The 17,018-nt window shown below is 38.2% G+C and overlaps 1 protein-coding gene across 1 annotated transcript in view; it reads right to left on the reverse strand.

Moving 5' to 3' along the window:
- ACSS3 (acyl-CoA synthetase short chain family member 3) overlaps positions 1-17,018 on the reverse strand; it is a 152,400-nt gene that overhangs the window by 24,978 nt on the left and 110,404 nt on the right. The window contains exons 10-11 of the mRNA XM_036299086.1: positions 12,212-12,307; positions 8,844-8,907 (exon numbers count right to left, since the gene is read on the reverse strand). Coding sequence (XP_036154979.1) covers positions 8,844-8,907; positions 12,212-12,307 — 160 coding nt within the window. The remainder of the gene's footprint in view (positions 1-8,843; positions 8,908-12,211; positions 12,308-17,018) is intronic.

The following is a 17,018-nucleotide window of genomic DNA, read 5'->3' on the forward strand; positions in this document are numbered from 1 at the left end:
CACTAGTGTTAAAGAAGGACCAAGCCCTAGCCGGTTTGGCTCAGTGGATGGAGTGTCGGCTTGTGGACTGAAGGGTCCCAGGTTCGATTCCAGTCAGGGGCGTGAACCTTGGTTGCAGGCACATCCCCAGCAGGGCATGTGCAAGAGGCAGCTGATTGTTGTTTCTCTCTCATTGATGTTTCTAACTATCTCTCTCCCTTCCTCTCTATAAAAAAGCAATAAAATATATTTAAAAAAAAGAAGGACTAAAAGAAGACTATTAAACCCCGGGTCTGGCTCAGTAGGTTGAATGTCATCCCATGCACTAAGAGGACACTGGTTCAATTCCTAGTTAGGGCACATGCCTAGGTTTCAGACTAGATCCCCAGTAGGAGATGGACAGGAGCGATAGCTGATCAATGTTTCTCTCTCCCTTGCCCTTCCTCCTTCTCTAAAATCAACATTTTTTTTTAAAAAAGAAGACCATTGAACAAAGTAAAGTAAAAATAAGAGATGTATAAGAACTAAGAGAAATAGTACCTTAGGAGTCACCAGGGCAGAGTGTTAATATTGCCTGAGTGTTCAACATATTTAAATGAAGTGCACATGTTTGAAAGTGGATTCAACAGAGGTCATGGAATCTGTAATGAAGATATTTTGGGTATCCTTAGGATTTCCATTTCAATAGAGTGAAGGAGGCAATAGCTGGAGTGATTAAGGAGTAAACAGGAAGTAAGTGGAGGCAGTGAGGTCAGACTATACTTTTTCAAAGTGTGGGTCATTGGAAGGAGGGATATGAGAATCAGTGGTTTAATGTAGAGAGGCAGGCTGATTTAGGATGACAAACATTTGAATAGTACTGGCCAATGGGAAAAAGATGAAAATATTAAAGTTAGAGAAGAAAATAGAAGAGGAGTTATTCAATTGTGTTCGTTCATATATTAATTTATTCATTCATGCATGCATGCATGCATTAACCCATGCATTTATTTTCTTGATTCAATCAATAATGTTGGGTGTTTGGTGTTCCTCAGTCACTGTGTTAGACACTGAGGATATAAAGATATAAACTCTGGCTTCAGACTCAAGAAGATCCTGGCATTATTGTGCACTATGAGAAATTAGTATTCTTTAGAATACAATAGGGAGGCTGTTATGAATGATGTCTATCCATCAAGTAAGTGAAATAATGACAATATGTACACATTTAAGGTATTTTTCAGGTAAGTTTCACAGCAAGTGGTTAAACCGTATACTATTAGGAGATCTACTTAGAAGAATAGATTTTTAACACTAGCCAAGGTACAGACCTGCTGGAAATGGCATTAAGTGTCTATCACAAGTCATTTTTAAGATTCTCCCAGAAAACTACTTAATTGTTGCCACGTATAACTGAGCAACAAGCTAAAAAGCAAGATGAGAAATTGCATTTGGTAATTAGTAGTATAAAATAAACAAGTGCTCTATGTTCTTCACTAATAAATTCTGGTATCTTTAAATATTCCGATGTTGTTATTTGAATATTAAAAAGGAACTCTAAAGAAAGAATCTTGGAAGATGCAATTTAGTAGTCCTTAAGAAAAGTAGAAAAGCGAGGGTTCCAGAATTTGTGAACATATATTAATGAAGTAAAAAAAAAAAAGTGAGAGAAGCAATAACCTCCAAACAGAAGTGATGTGTGTATGAGCTATAGAGCAGAGAGAACAGAACTTTTTTAGAGTATTTCAAATTATCACTTTACTCATTGCCATCCTAATCATCATTTTATATTACATTCAGGTCTTCCTTCTGGAATAGAGGGTACACTGGGGCTCTTTTTCTGAAGTGATAGAAAAAGGACATTTGTGTGTGTGTGTGTGTGTGTGTGTGTGTGTGTGTGTGTGTAGTTATAATAACAAAAATGCATTAGATTGGCAGAAGGAAGCAAAATTTATGAAAATACTAAGATATATGCTGGTTGTTGCCTATACTCATCCTTCAAATCCAAAATCAAATGTTACCACCCTGTGATACTTTCCCCAACTCTTCCAATCTTTCAAGCAGAGTGTAAAGGGAAGGTTTGTTACAACGTTTCAAGTCGTGAATCAGGAGTTCCTCATAGAGTTTGTACTTTCCAAATAGATCAATCTTGAGAGAACCAAGATGTGGTGTAGGTAAACGTTGGTTCTTACAGGCTTTCACACCACATTAAAATTACAACTAAAATACACATCAACCATCATTTAGAACCACCTGAAAGCTGGCTGAATGGAAGTCCTACAACTAGATAAGTAAAGAAGAAAACACATTGAGACTGGTAGGAGGGTGGGAGGTGCGGAACAGGCTGGTCCAACATCCACATGTCATTTTTTTTTTTTTAACCTGAAGAGATATCTTGGCTGTGGAGGCCTCCGGTGAGGAGCAAGGGGTTCCAGCCACACACCAGACCTCCATCCCATGAGTGCCAGAGCTGGGAAGAGAAGTCCCCGTAACTTCAGGCTGTAAAACCAGCAGGAATTGTGGCTGAATGACAAGGAGCCTGACAGAGACCCAGGAAATTCCTCTTAAAGGACCAGCAGATGAACTTACATGGACATGCTCCCTCTAAGTTCCAGCTTTGGGGCAAAGACTCGGGGAGATCCAGGGACATACTGGGAGGAACTGGATTGTCTGGCATCAGAGCAAGAACTTGGCGGCGGCTTTCTCCAAGACAGAGCTGCTCATATGTGTTATTGTTCCTATGCTGAGACCCTACCCTATCTCTGAGCTGACTGGCTACCATGTCTGAGTTTCCATCAGCCTGGCTCACACTGTTCCCTCTGCCCTGGTGATTCTCTGAGATCCCACCCATCCAATTTGCAGCCACACCCAGGCTGTTAGCAGTTGCTTTTCCATCTGAATGGCCTGTCCTGGCTCAGGCTTCAGACTTTGCTAAAATCTCTCAAACAAGCAGCAGCTGAAGTCAGCATGCCTCAAACCTATCAATCAAAGGCCCAAGACCTGGCACTAGCACCAGCCTGCCTTGCTTCACAGCTGGGCCTCCCCTGGGCTCTTCTTAACCCAATACAAGTAGCAGCCATCAATGCCAGATAAAAGTTGGTCTATAGTCATTGCTCCATCAGGAACCCATGTGGTAACAGAAGTAAACTGAAAATATAACTCCTGTTCCCTAGAGAATCTGAAGTTAGCTTGCAATTTTGCACTGCCAGTATTTTCTATGGTTTCTGTAGGCTTTACTCAAGGTTTTCATATGAAACTGCTTTTTATCTTCCCAGAAGAAACTAACTAGGCCATAATTTCTTTCTCTCTGGGCAGACAAATGAGAAAGTAATAAATGTGAGTTTTAGCTATATAACTACTAATGATGTTTAGATTCCTGGGTTTAAAATGAGGATAATGCCTGTCCCACTGCCCACATAACAGTGTTGTTATAAGGCTTTAAACAAATACTAAAATCTGTCAATGAGATTTAGAAAAGAACAGCATTACAATTATATGACATTCTTGATTTTGCTCAAAGGATACACTGATAAGAAGAAAGCTGTCCTGACCCTCCCCCAAGACAGGAACACAATGAATAAATCATTCTTCTAAGCTGTAAAGATGTAAACTAACATCATTAAGGACCCAGAGTTCAGTATTTGGAGGCTGAGAAACTGGCAGACACCAGAGTAAGAGGCATTGGGACGGTGCCATACAGCTCTCTCATACCCCAGCACTACCTTCAGGGCACAGGCCATGGAAACAGCAGGAGGCAAACAAGCCACACTTCCAATAGCAACCACTGGATCTAGTCAGAGAAAATGTCTGCCCACGAGAGAGGAAAAGCCAGAAACCTATGGCTTTAATAACAGTGAGCGCTGTGGTACTGAGGAAGGCAATTACAGTTAAAATGTTCTCTCATACTCTGCTTTGTGTTGACTGGAAATTACTGATTCCTATTTTTATTTCTCAATTTAGAGTTCTGGATGCAATTGCAGGGGCACCTTCTAAAATTCATGAACATTTTATATTCATAGAAATTCAGATATCCTAACTTTCCCACAAAATTAACTGCCTGGAGTAAGTTTCAAAATCAAAGGAATTTTCTAATAACTGTGTCATTTTCTACGAGAAAGGTTAATCCTGTAAATGTAAGTAATCTATGAAAACTGCAGGATTCATGTTCATTGCACTCTAAAGTCTACAATGGTTTAGAAATCACTAAAATGCCTACCTTCCAGTAAAGGAAGCCCTGGGAGAGCAAAGCTGAGATTTCTAGAAAGCCTTAACAAAGGAGTTTGAAATACCAAAGGGGATCAAGTATTTTTCTCAAAATTACTACATATCACTTTTGTGATTTGGGATGAGTCATCTTAATATAATAAAATGAATTATTATATTTAGTATCTTATAAAGTATGGAAATATCACTATAGCTGCAAAATTTTTAAAAAGTGCCAAAAATAGTTTCCATCTTTTTTATACTATTTACAATAGATTTTATTGTAAAACAAGGATATTTACAAAAAGCAAACAAAGTTAGGATTAAAACAATCTCATTTTTTAATTGACTTATTTTAACATAGTTTGAGCCCCATATTTTTCAAATATTCCATGCAAATTTTTCCCTCTATTCTTCCTAATCACTGTAAGTATAATTAATGAACATAAATGGCATTAGGAAATATTGCTCTTTCAAAGGCTATTCCACTTAATTATTATACAGAGCATGCCCAGCAGTAGCTTTTGATGCCAGCTCAGTTTTAAGGCCTTCATGGACTGAATCCTTTTTATTACTAGTGGCCTTGCCCCTCATCCATGAAAATAAAATAAAATATAACAATGTACCATGTAAACTGGAACATTTTCTAAAAAATAATAAGTTGTAAATTTGCTTTTGAAATCACTTGACAAGAAGTCACATGCAGTTTACCATTGGTTATTATTTCCCAGCTGCCATTGTACATATTCAGGAATCATGAGAAGAGAGAAAGTACAGCCTAAAAATTATTTTCAAATAAAACAAAATATGAAGACTAAATTGACAATGAAGTTGTTATAATGTAAAATTTTATAGATATTTAATTAAACATGTTGATTATGTATTTCTGAAATTTGGGGATCTATAGATTTCTTAGAGTTTAGAATCTCAGATATTTAGTGGACCTTGGACACTGAATATAATCCCTAATCAAACACCATTTACAAGCCACCAAGGGGATCAGCGGCCATATAGCTGGTCTCTGGAGAAGACCTTGTTCCCAGATCACAGACCTTCTTTAAAATGTTCTCTACAAGAAAAATAAATTAATTAAAAACAAATAAAGTGTGGTCCACCGAGAATGATTATCTCTGAATTACATAGTGTTTTTTAAAAGTCATAATAATTTTTATTATGTTAAGAAGGTGTGCTTTTTTCCTTTCACTTAATTCAATTAAGCATTTATTTATTATGCGCTTTTAAAAATAATTCATTGACCTTTATCCATTCTAGAAAAGGCACACCATACAACTAATGGACCGACACAAACAATTCTTCTTGATAGATTAGATGCTAAATATGAGAACATCTTACGTATACTGCAAGCAGCCATTGGAATGCAGGGATAATTGTCAGGTCAAGGAGTTAGACTGGGATACTGGATGTGTGAGTTTCAAACGGAAATCCTTGCTCTCACAGACAAAAATGAGTTCCTGAAATAACGTTTCAAAAACTGTTCTATTAAAAAGGAGATATTGGTAATAAGTTCTTTTCTGAATATTTTTACCTTACCTTTTAAATTTAATTATATATTTATATTAGATCATATTTTCAAATACGTAGTTTCACTATTACCTTAAGGAAAGAATCAAAGTCTCCTGCACGTCATTATACATTGTATTCTCAAATAATTTATAATGAAATATCAAAAATCCCAGATATGAACAATAAAATTCCCTGTTTAGGAATAGAGAGATAGGAAAATTAATCTGAATTGGCAGCAATCTAAACCTAGAATGCTTTTGGCAGTAGTCATGTTACTTCAATTAGTTGAAGTAACACTAATGGCTTCAAGAAAAAATAATTATAGTTTCTGTGGGGTATTATTATATTACTAGTGGCCCAGTGCATGGATTCGTGCACATTGAAAGGAAAATAATTATAATATTTTAATATTACTATTTGCCCTTTCTCTGTAATCGAAGTGTCAGTTTCACCCTCTCACCTGTTCCACCATCCTGCCTGTGGGGTGATCGATCGGGGCCCGGCCCCCCAACCAGCTCCCTCAGCATCTGGGAGCCAAGCAGCAGACCTGCCTCCCCACCCCCACCGCTGCTGCTGGTCGGCGTCTGCGGAGCGATTGACAAGGTGATTGGGCCCCCGCTTGCACCTGTTTTGGCCTGGCACCGCCGGCTCACCTGCTCCACCATCGTGCTATGGTCCGGCTCTCATCTGGGCCCATCAGGGCCGGCAGCGCCTCCACTGCCGCCCACTGCCAGCACCGTGATGCCAATACCTGCCATGTTCTGCACCAACCCCTGGTGGTCAGTGCACATCATAGCAAGTGGTTGAACTCCCAGTCGAGACAATTTGCATATTAGACTTTTATTATATAGGATATTATTTTTGAATGGATATGGGGCAAAGCCACTGATGATTAGAGAGCAGAGCACATGAAGGATTTAAAATTGTGCTGATATCAAATGCCACCACTGAGCTCTTGCAAAAGTTGCTTTATGAAATAGGTGACTCACTTACAGTTGGGAGATTATATAAAAACTAGGAGCTCAGCGTGCGAAATTATGCGGCCCGCCCACCCACCTGCCGGCCTGCCTAAACACCTGAACCTCCGCATGCAGAGCTCCAGTGACCTGGCCCAGCCCCCTGACCCCTCTGGCCTTCTCTGGCTGCTTCAAGCCCCGCCCTCAGTCCCTCAAGTCGCTTCGGGCTAGTCCTGCCTTCTCCGGGCACCTCCCCGCTTCTGCCCCATCTCTGGAGCAATGCAGCAGCTCAGACCCATCATGGCGCCAGAGGAGAGCACGGAAACCTCCCGGCTGCTGAACTGTGCTCCTTCCCCAGGCAGGTGAGCAGCAGGGCGCTCTGAGTGCGAGCAGCGGGTGGCAAAGGACTGGTGAGGGGGGCGCTACGGGCTCTCACCCCCACCCTCCCAGGCACGGGCCTCCTCCGGGCGCCTCCCTGCTTCCACCCCATCTTCAGGAGCAATGCCCCACCCGCCGCTCACGCGCAGACAGCCTCCTCCTTAGGGGTTGTGACTGTGACACCCTTAGGACCAATTAGCATATTACCTCTTTATATATATATTTAGATGTACACTGCTGCAGTGCTTCACAGGCTTCAAACCATGTGCTTCCCTAAGCAAGCTAAACATACACTGACAGTCTTGTTTAGATTAATTCTTTAGCAAACCCTCCTGCTACTCACAACATTTTCCCCCATAAAGGTCAAATTTCAACTAGCCCTATGTTTATATGCATTCTGATTCAGAAAAATATGACAACAATTAGTATATTTAACATTTAACTTTTCCATTTACCAAAAAGATGTTTTAAAATTTCAACTTTTAATAAAAGTGATATAGTGCTTACATGTTTACTGATAACATAAGAATCTGAAAAGAACTACATCAGAATGTGTATCTTCTTTATTAGTGTTTTGTAAAATTAAAGTATTTCTACATGAAGAAATACATTTTTTAAATTACTATTTTTAATTTACTTTTCACAGAATTTAAAATGTTTTATTAACCTGAGACAATCTGCTACCAATATGAGAATGCCAAGTAAAAAAAATTATTCCAAATAATGGGAAAACCTGTTAGAAGACTTGACATGCAATGTTCTTTATTTATAGCAGCTCATTCTACTTAAACCATATCATTAAATTTTACTAAACCATTCAGTAAAATTCCAAAATCAGAGGCGCTAAAGTATGTTGAATAGTGTCAGTTATTAAAATGACACATGCTGCCCTAGTCAGGCTGCTCAGGTGGTTGGAGTATCGTCCTGCAACCCAAAAGGTGGTGGGCTCAAATCTTGCTCAGAGCCCATGCCTTGGCTGCAGGTTCAATCCTGGTCAGGGAGTGAGTGGGAGGCAACCAATCTCTCTCTCTCTCTCTCTCAAACAAAACAAAACATATTCTCGGTGGGGATTTAAAAAATCGTTTTTAAAAAAAGAAAAGATAATGACACATTTTGTGTGTCTCCCAGTTTAGTCAACTTCTACTTCAGCTTCCATCAGCAAAGTAATTTTAAAGTATTGATTTAATCAAGGCACATTTAAATATTTTCAGATTTTAGCACTTTGTCTATCAAATGAACAATGACAAAAAATGTTAGCAGCAAATTATACTTGATGAGTCAGGAATTTTATATTATGCTAGTGTTTGACTCAGTAATTACACTTTTAGAAAACTATTCAATACTATAGTAATTATTAGAAAGGGAGAAAAGGCAACACAAAGATGTTCATTCAGAATTATTTATGAACATAACCATTAAAAAATGACTAAGAAGCTTAGAATGGGGGTAAAAATTTTTAAGAAGCAGAGAAAAAGTTAAAATGCTCATGAAACAGAGTTAAGAAAAAACAGTGATACACAAGAATAAACCAAATTGGTTCAACAACCTACAATGTTTGTCAAAAAGAGGAAAGTCATATATATATATATATATATATATAACAATTTTTAGATACAATTTTTAAAAATTGTATCTAAATTTGTTCTAATTTATGGAACTTACATGTATAAATTATATGTATTGGCACTGTGTATTTTCAAACAGTATTTAAGCTCATTCTGTAACCTCCCCACTAATAACATCATTCATTGCAAGCATTTCATTTTATTAAAATTATATTTCAATTCTTGCTCTTTTAAATAGTAGTATTACAATTTTACTTACTTCACCACAATATTTCCTAAACACCGAGCCTTCAGTTTTTGCATGTTGTCATCCAAAATCATAACTGCAAAATAAAATACAAATAAATAAATACTTTGAGCCTTAGCCGGTTTGGCTCAGTGGATAGAGCGTCAGTGTGGACTGAAGGGTCCCAGGTTCGATTCCGGCCAAGGGCACATGCCCGGGTTGTGGGCTTGGTCCCCAGTAGGGGGCGTGCAGGAGGCAGCCGATCAATGACTCTCATCATTGATGTCTCTCTCTCTCTCTCTCCCTCTTCCTCCCTCTCTGAAATCAATAAAGAAATATAGTTTTAAAATAAATACATACATACATACATACATACTTTGACTAAAAATGCATGACCTTAAAGCATAAATGTTTCCCTATTTTCTATATTCAACACTCAAAACTGTAGCTTAAAAAAGGCATCTTTTAATTCCTGAGATCATTAATACATACAAGTAAGCTAAAACGTCTCACAAAAAATGTAGAATACATGCTTTTGATTAATTCGTTAGCAAGCCCTCCTGCTACCCACCACATTTTTCCCCATACAAGTCAGCACTGAGTTGCTGACAAAATCATGAATTTGCCTTAGAATCTTCCATAAAGACATTATATTGCAAACATACTAGTAATTTCATAATCTATGTTCATAGCCATTTAAACATATCCTTCTATTCTATAAAAAAACATTAAATATATGTTCAGCTTTTCAAAAATTAAAGGAAACAAGTAAAGTTTTAAAATATACCAAAAAATATTTCAAGCACTAACAATAAGTACTTAAAAGCCTGGAAACCCTATTTTGCTGATGTAAGGCATCATATCTACTTACAAGCCTTACAGGTCAATTTAACCTTCCCAAATATTATCCCAGTGCTTTCTGTGTTATACTGTTAAAATCCTGAGTGATTTTAGATCAAAGCTTTATCCACTTTCAGTAACCTTAGTAGAACCTGGAAATGAGGATATAGCATCATGTTTTAAGCTTTAAGAGATTCTTTATGGAGCTTCATCCAGCCAGGTTATTCTACTGAAAGAAGCTATGAGGAAAAAAGGACATTATCCCCAGAAAAAATTAATCACTCCCTTCTTTGTGTGCCCAGAGCACTTTGTTTTAAAATTCCATTCTGACAATTATTAGCAGGGTAGCTATCTGTCTCTCACTAGATTGTGAGCTCATTAAGGGTAGAGGCCAAGCCTAATTCATCTTTGTTTCCCGGAATCCCAGTACAGTGGCCAGTTTATTGTGTGTCCCTGAGCACATTCTATTACCCCTTCAATTTCCCTATCTAAAAAGTGAGTGTAATTCCTTTCTCATAGTGTTGGTATAAGAATTACTTGGGGGGAAAAAAATAAAGTGACATGCTTGTATAAGGTATTCAATGAATGTGTATATTATATTGAATGTTTTTGATACACACACCAAAAAAATGGTATTCTTTCCTTTCTCAAGAGAATGCTTTTTATTCTAATATTGAATGTTACATTATTCTTTTGAATCTCTGAAAAAACACAAAACATGTAAAGATCATGAGTCATAAAGTCACTATTTCCTTGGTTATAAATATTTTAGTTCTAATGTTTAACCTGTAATGGCTTTCAGACAATAAAAAATGTCTGTACTGAAATTCCATGAGGCATCAAAGCTTAACTCGTCCTTACAACTGGATATAAAAATGGCACTGAAACTACTGACGGGAAATGTGTTCAACATCTCCCACATCTTCAGTGCCTAAAAATGGCTCAGCACTAAAGCAATTTTTCTGACAAAGGGAGTTGGGATGACAGAACTGTTTGAAGGGAGGATTTCACTAAAACTGGATTTGCCTTTCCAAGCCTGGAGATATCACTGACTTCACAGAATACCTATTTCTGCCCTTTAAAAGAAATCTTAAGTGTCTTTTTATAAATATACTTGCTGGGTTAAACCAAATGATCCACATTACCTTAACTAGTCATTGTCCTAGGAGTAAAATACAGTGTTTTTAGGTTGGAGAAGCAAAAGACAAATCTCTCAATTTTATAATTTACATGCAAATAGAAACTATATGCAGGAATCATACTTGGTCCCAGAAAGCTTGGTTTTCCTCATAAATCTATTAAGCTAAATCGTGTGACCTTATGCAAATACCAACTTGTGCGCCTCATTTTCCTTGTCTGTGAAATGAACGGATGAGTCTACATCGAGTCAGTCCACCTGGCTGCTCCTAGATATCTGTACCGTTCCCAGCTTTGACTTAGTGCAGACCTTCCACAGGCGGTCGCTGTGCTAATGCTTCATTGTTACATCTCAGCACAGCAGCCCTCTGAAGCAGGTGGAATAAGGAAATGGAAGGCCTGAAAAGTTAGATGATGTCCCTAGTTATGCAATTAGGGAATGGAGCCCAAGGGAATGTATTGAACTATTATAATCACTACCAACAATTTAACAACAAATACTGAAGGATATTGTGGATGAAAGATTTTTATATTTAGAGTCCTTATTCTTTAAAAACAAAAATGCATTATTAGCCAGAAGGTTCAAAAGCCTTATCATCATTACTAAATTTTAAAAAAGTAGCATAATGAAAAAAAAAAACCTGCAGCTTTTATAACAAAAATAAGTAAAACACAATGATTTGCATTGTCTTCAGGAGCTAACGAGCTATATTACCTTCGGGAAGTTTTTAATCTTTCTGGGCATCAGTTAGTTCATCTCTAAAATGGTACTAATATCTCTGAATTAAATATACTTCAGCATGAAATAAAATGATGTATATGAAGTCCTGGGTACCTAGCAGGTTTCATACACTGTAATTTCACATCCTTATATTTTTTAATTTAAAACTTATTTTTCAATTACAGTTTATATTCAATATTATTTTTATTAGTTTCAGGTGTACAGCATAGTGGTTAGACAATCATATACTTTACAAAGTGTTCCCCTGATATTCCTAATACCCACCTGGCATCATACATAGTCATCAGAATATTATTGACTATCTTCCCTATGCTGTACTTTACATCCCCATGAATATTTTATAACAACCAATTTGTACATTTTAATCCCTTCACCTTTTTCACCCAGTCGCCCAACCCACCTCCCTTCTGGCAATTATCAGTCTATTCTTTGTATCACATCCATATCCTCAACAGCCTTATAAATGATATTATTTTCTTGGTTAAAATGCCATTTAGAACATGTTAGTGGAAGCCTATAATCGTACTTTTTATCAAATTGGCTCAATAAAAATTAAGGCATTCCTTATTAATACCAGTATTCATTCAAATACTTATTAAGCACCTAGCATATTTCATGCAATCTGATTCACACTATACCAAATTAACCTCACATATTTTTAAAAATCAGGGTCATTTCTCACCATTGTATCCTGGAACACATTTTCCTGCTTGCCCTGGAGGAGGTGTTTTAGAATTGCCTAATCCAATGCAGGACGCTGTAATGGGAGATCCAGTTTCTGGGAAAAGAAATATTTATTGTTTAATGTTTCAACTTGAGATCATGATTTCTTCAGTGTGTTCTCTGTCCTTCTCCACCAAGTTTGTCACAGAATTTAAATGCATGAGAAGAAGATCAATAGTGCCACTGCATTATTTAAAAATGAAAAATATCCAGTAAGGTATGCTATATCGACATTTTAAAAACTTGAGGACCCATAGAATAACACATATAATCGTGCTTTTTTCAGAGAAAAAAAAGTCCTCACTAGTGTTCTTGGCTGTGAATGGCAGGCGCCAAGAATGGAGAATTATGTGACCGGGAGAGGTTTACAACACATGTTATAAGTGAAAAGATCTCTAGAAAAGATGCTCTTAACTCATCTAGAGTCATTTTCTCCTTTTATCATGGTAATGTGCAAAATATTTCTGTTATTGATAGCTTCGTCTCTGGAATAAGAAACCCAACCATTTTTAAAACTATATGAACAAGATCACACTCTAGTATTTTTGAGAACTGCCTTTGCCTGGAGACACTGGCCTCGGAAGCTACATTTACCAATGCTTTATCAAAGTGCTCTGAGTCTGTTTTTCCCGGGCTTCTAGAAGGCCCAAAACATAGAAAGAAAGATATTTACACTGTGCTGCTTATTTCAGCAAAACCAGAGACAATTAGCCTGCATTGACAAGCAAGAATGTTAAATTTCTTTGTCTCCAATTGTAACACTCAGAAAAATAGCAGCTATTACATTATAACTCAGTTCTGAAAGTGATTCGTTTTATGAAAGAGTTCATTTGTTACTATTAGTAAATACAAGTTTAAACTTAACAGAATCTTTTAGGTATGAGTTTTGTATCTGTGAAGGGCAGGATAAGAGGGTATTGATAGCGAAAATTTTCAGAGCTACTCGCTTAACATTGCACACATACATACACCCAAGGGACTCGTTGCCAACTCAATCAGATCCAAAGTAATCTAAAGTATTAAAAATATCCATCTTCCTAAGTACTCAGAATGTACTCCTTCCAGTACGGGCCCTACCGTAATTTATCACACAGTTTTATATCACTTTAGAGTGATGGGAAGAATTTATTACTCTTCTTTACTTTCCAGCATCATTCAGTTTATTATTCACAGTTTACGGATGGTGGCTCAGCTGGCATCAATAACGGAAGATGGACTCTTGTATTAGAACACAGTCCCTAAGTCACAGCCCGGTGCTTACGGTGCGAGGCCATATGGCCACTGCGGGGGAGGAGCAGCAAGTACCCAGAGCAGACATTTTTGATGTTTAACAAAAGAATTCTCAAATATTTTCTCATCGCAAGACAGAAAATGAGGATGTATCTTATGAAATCGAATTCATCCGCCATGCAGTCTCCTGGCCATTCTTCCTCCAGCACGGTCAAAGCAGGGGAGGAGATCCACAGGTTTAGAAGGGTCGACAGCATTTTCCCCTTTGCTTTTTAACAACTAAGTGCTCACCTCAGCTGTCCCCCAAAACTGATGGGGGAGACAACGGCAGCAGTGATGACAGGAAGCAGCCCCGTGGAGTGAGGCTCTTAAAGGTAGGTGCACAGACAGAGCAGGTGACATAGGAAACAGAGATGCCGGGGCACATTAGGAAAGGAGATATCCCCTTCAAATGCTACTGTTCCCCTCCCACCCTTGTGGGAAGCAGCTGCTAACGTAAATCTGCTATTTTAAATCTTGCCCAGCTGGCATGGCTCAGTGGTTGAGTGTCCACCTACGAACCAGGAGGTCACAGTTTGATTCCAGATCAGGCCACATGCCCAGGTTGTGAGCTCGATCCCCAGTGTGGGACGTGCAGGAGGCACCAGATAATGATTCTCTCTCATTATTCATTGATGTTTCTAGCTCTCTCCTTCTCCCTCCCTCTCTGAAATCAATAAAAAAAAATATTTTTAAAAGATAATAAAAATAAAGGAGATCTTATCAAGTTTAGTTTATCAACAGGGGTACTCCAATCATCTGAGTTTCAAACTCACCGCATTTCTTAACAACATAAGGTTTCTCAGCAACTTGTCAACAGATGGCTGACGACCCTACACAGTACCTTCTAATGGCTCTAGCTCCTGCCATCTAAAAGAAAAACAAAGAACCACTACATTCAAACTCTACCTGCGCCCCACTTCAACTCATCTTACTGTGGATTCTTTTAAAAGACACCAGCACTCTGCTCTTCCTGTAAGATCAGGGAGTGTGGGGAGACGGGGTGAGAATACAACCTCGTCTTTCTAAGGAAGGACATAAGAAAGGATTAGTGAAGCACTGTCGATACTGACTGCCTAAATAAGCTAACATTACACATACTTCCTGAGATTTTTAAGCATCTTTGTATAGTGATTACATATTTATAACCTTTTAACCTTCAGCTGTTTTGTTATAGTTCATAGTTGTAAGACGACTATGAAAAGCATATCCTTAAATGATTATTTTCAATGAATTTTAAAGGCAGTGAAAAGGATTATCCAGTCAGTTACTTAAACTATAGGATATTACTTTATACCTTGAACATTAGCAATTTGAGTACCTCATTGACCTTATTGTGATAGTCATTTAGGGGATGAGAAAGAAAGAAAAAACACACGGATGGTAGTTACATGAAAAGGATGCAATTGGACAAAGTGCCAGTTCCTAGGACTCTAAGCGTAATAAGGAGTCATTCTTAGGACAAAAGTGAGATTAGAAAGACCATAATGATTGCTACAGAAACTTTATATCTCTCACTTTCCTGAGGCCCCAAAACTAAACGGCCTGTAGGGCCAGCACGCACACGTGTGGGCACAGGCTTCATAACCACCCGGCTCTCAGGCTGGTGCATGTGCAGAATAGGCTGTGGGTAGGGAAAGCCCCCAGGCTGCTGCAGCCCTTAACCAAACTCCAAGGGCCTCCTCCAGCCCCATTCTAAAGATGCTCTAAAAACCTCTGCTTCGCACCATCCAGGCTACAATGAATAGGTGAGCAGTTATCCAGGGAGACAGGAAATCCAGGCGTGACATTGTGACAGAGAAACAGCTACATTAAACAATACAGATCATTTTCTTTGAAGAAGTGAACACAGTACTACCTTTGGAGAAATCTTTTCAAAGACCCCTAATTTTAGAAACACACGATGCTTAGCAATTCAACAGCACAATTTCTTTAGGTAAGAGACAACCAGGAAGAAGATGGCAGGGAATTGAAGAATGTGAAGAATAAGTTACCTTGGCACATTTATATTCATACTGCATTAGAAGCTAATACAGACACTTCCCTTTTTTGTATGTGTCTTTACTGCCTCACTCTACTGCATTAGTGAGTTGTTACCTAAATGAATTCTCCTTAACACTTGTCACTCTAAAGCAGGGGTGGGGAACGTCCAGCCAGTGGGCCATATAAGGCCCAAGAAATCATTTTAGGGTTGAGCTAATTAAATATTTGACCAAATATAGCAGGCTAATTTTTAAATTGATAATTTTACATGGCTCATAAATGATGTTATAAATATCCAATTGGCCCTTGGCAAAAAAAGGTTCCCCATCCCTGCTCTAAAGGAAGGAAAGAGAAGTAACATACATTATATTTTCAAAGAGAAACTATGCTGTGTACCATGCTAATTTTTGTGTGTTTACATATGTGTGTATACATGCAAAAACATACTGAGGCTTACCAAGAAAATTTACCCTGGTTTGCATAGTTCTTTCAGAGAAGGAGAAGAATGAAATAGACAAGGTACCTCATGGGGTTCTCTGAAGAGAATTAGAAGGGAAGAGAAATCACCCACATTGTGTGTCAGAGGAACAAAAATCCTTGTGACAGAGAGTGAACCCAGTCTCTCACATTCGCAAATGGAAGCAATGGTGGTATATATCACTTAATAGCAAATATTTATTGAGCAACTATTATAGGTTAGGTTCTGTCCTTAGAACTGGGGATGCATCAATAAACAAAAGCAGGGGTCATAATCCCTAGTCTCATGGAGCTTATATTCTAGTTGGGAAGACAAAAAAGAAAAACCTATAAAAGTGAAACATAAGGCCTGTTAAAGAGTGATACGCATTCAGAATATGAAGAAAGCATAGGCAGGGGATGAGACATAATGGAGAGATACTGCAAGTTTAGATTGGGCAGCCAGGAAAAACCTCCCTGAGAAGGTGACATTTGAGTAAAGACCAAAAGAACAATAAGGACTTGTGTCATTTACATATCTAGGGTCAAAGAATCCAAGTGGAAAGAGCCAGAAGTGCAAAGGTCCTGAGATAGGTTTATTCCTAGAAGGTTGGAGAAGCAGTAAGGCAGCCAGTGTGATTGAGGCAGAATAAATGAGTAAAGTATTAATGAAAAAGAAGCTCAGAGAGGTAATGAGGAGACAGATCATAAAGATGACTTCAGCCTGGCCAGCGTGGCTCAGTGGTTGAACCAGGAGGTCACAGTTCAATTCTTAGTCAGGGCACATGCCCGGCTTGCAGGCTCAGTCCTCAGTAAGGGGTGTGCAGGAGGCAACTGATCAATGATTCTCTTTCACCTTCGATGTTTTTCTCCCTCCCTCTCCCTTCCTCTCTGAAATCAATACAAATATGTTCAAAACAAAAACAACTACTTCAAAGTCCTTGTAAGGCTTTAAGCTTTAAGTCTGGGTAATGCTGCAAGCTAATGAGGGCGTTTGAACAAAGATGCTAATGAATCACAACAATGCAAATAAGATTTACTTACACATTTGCACATCA

This window comes from Myotis myotis, unplaced genomic scaffold (genome assembly GCF_014108235.1).
Source record: "Myotis myotis isolate mMyoMyo1 unplaced genomic scaffold, mMyoMyo1.p scaffold_m19_p_3, whole genome shotgun sequence".
NCBI classification, from domain to species: Eukaryota; Metazoa; Chordata; class Mammalia; order Chiroptera; family Vespertilionidae; genus Myotis; species Myotis myotis.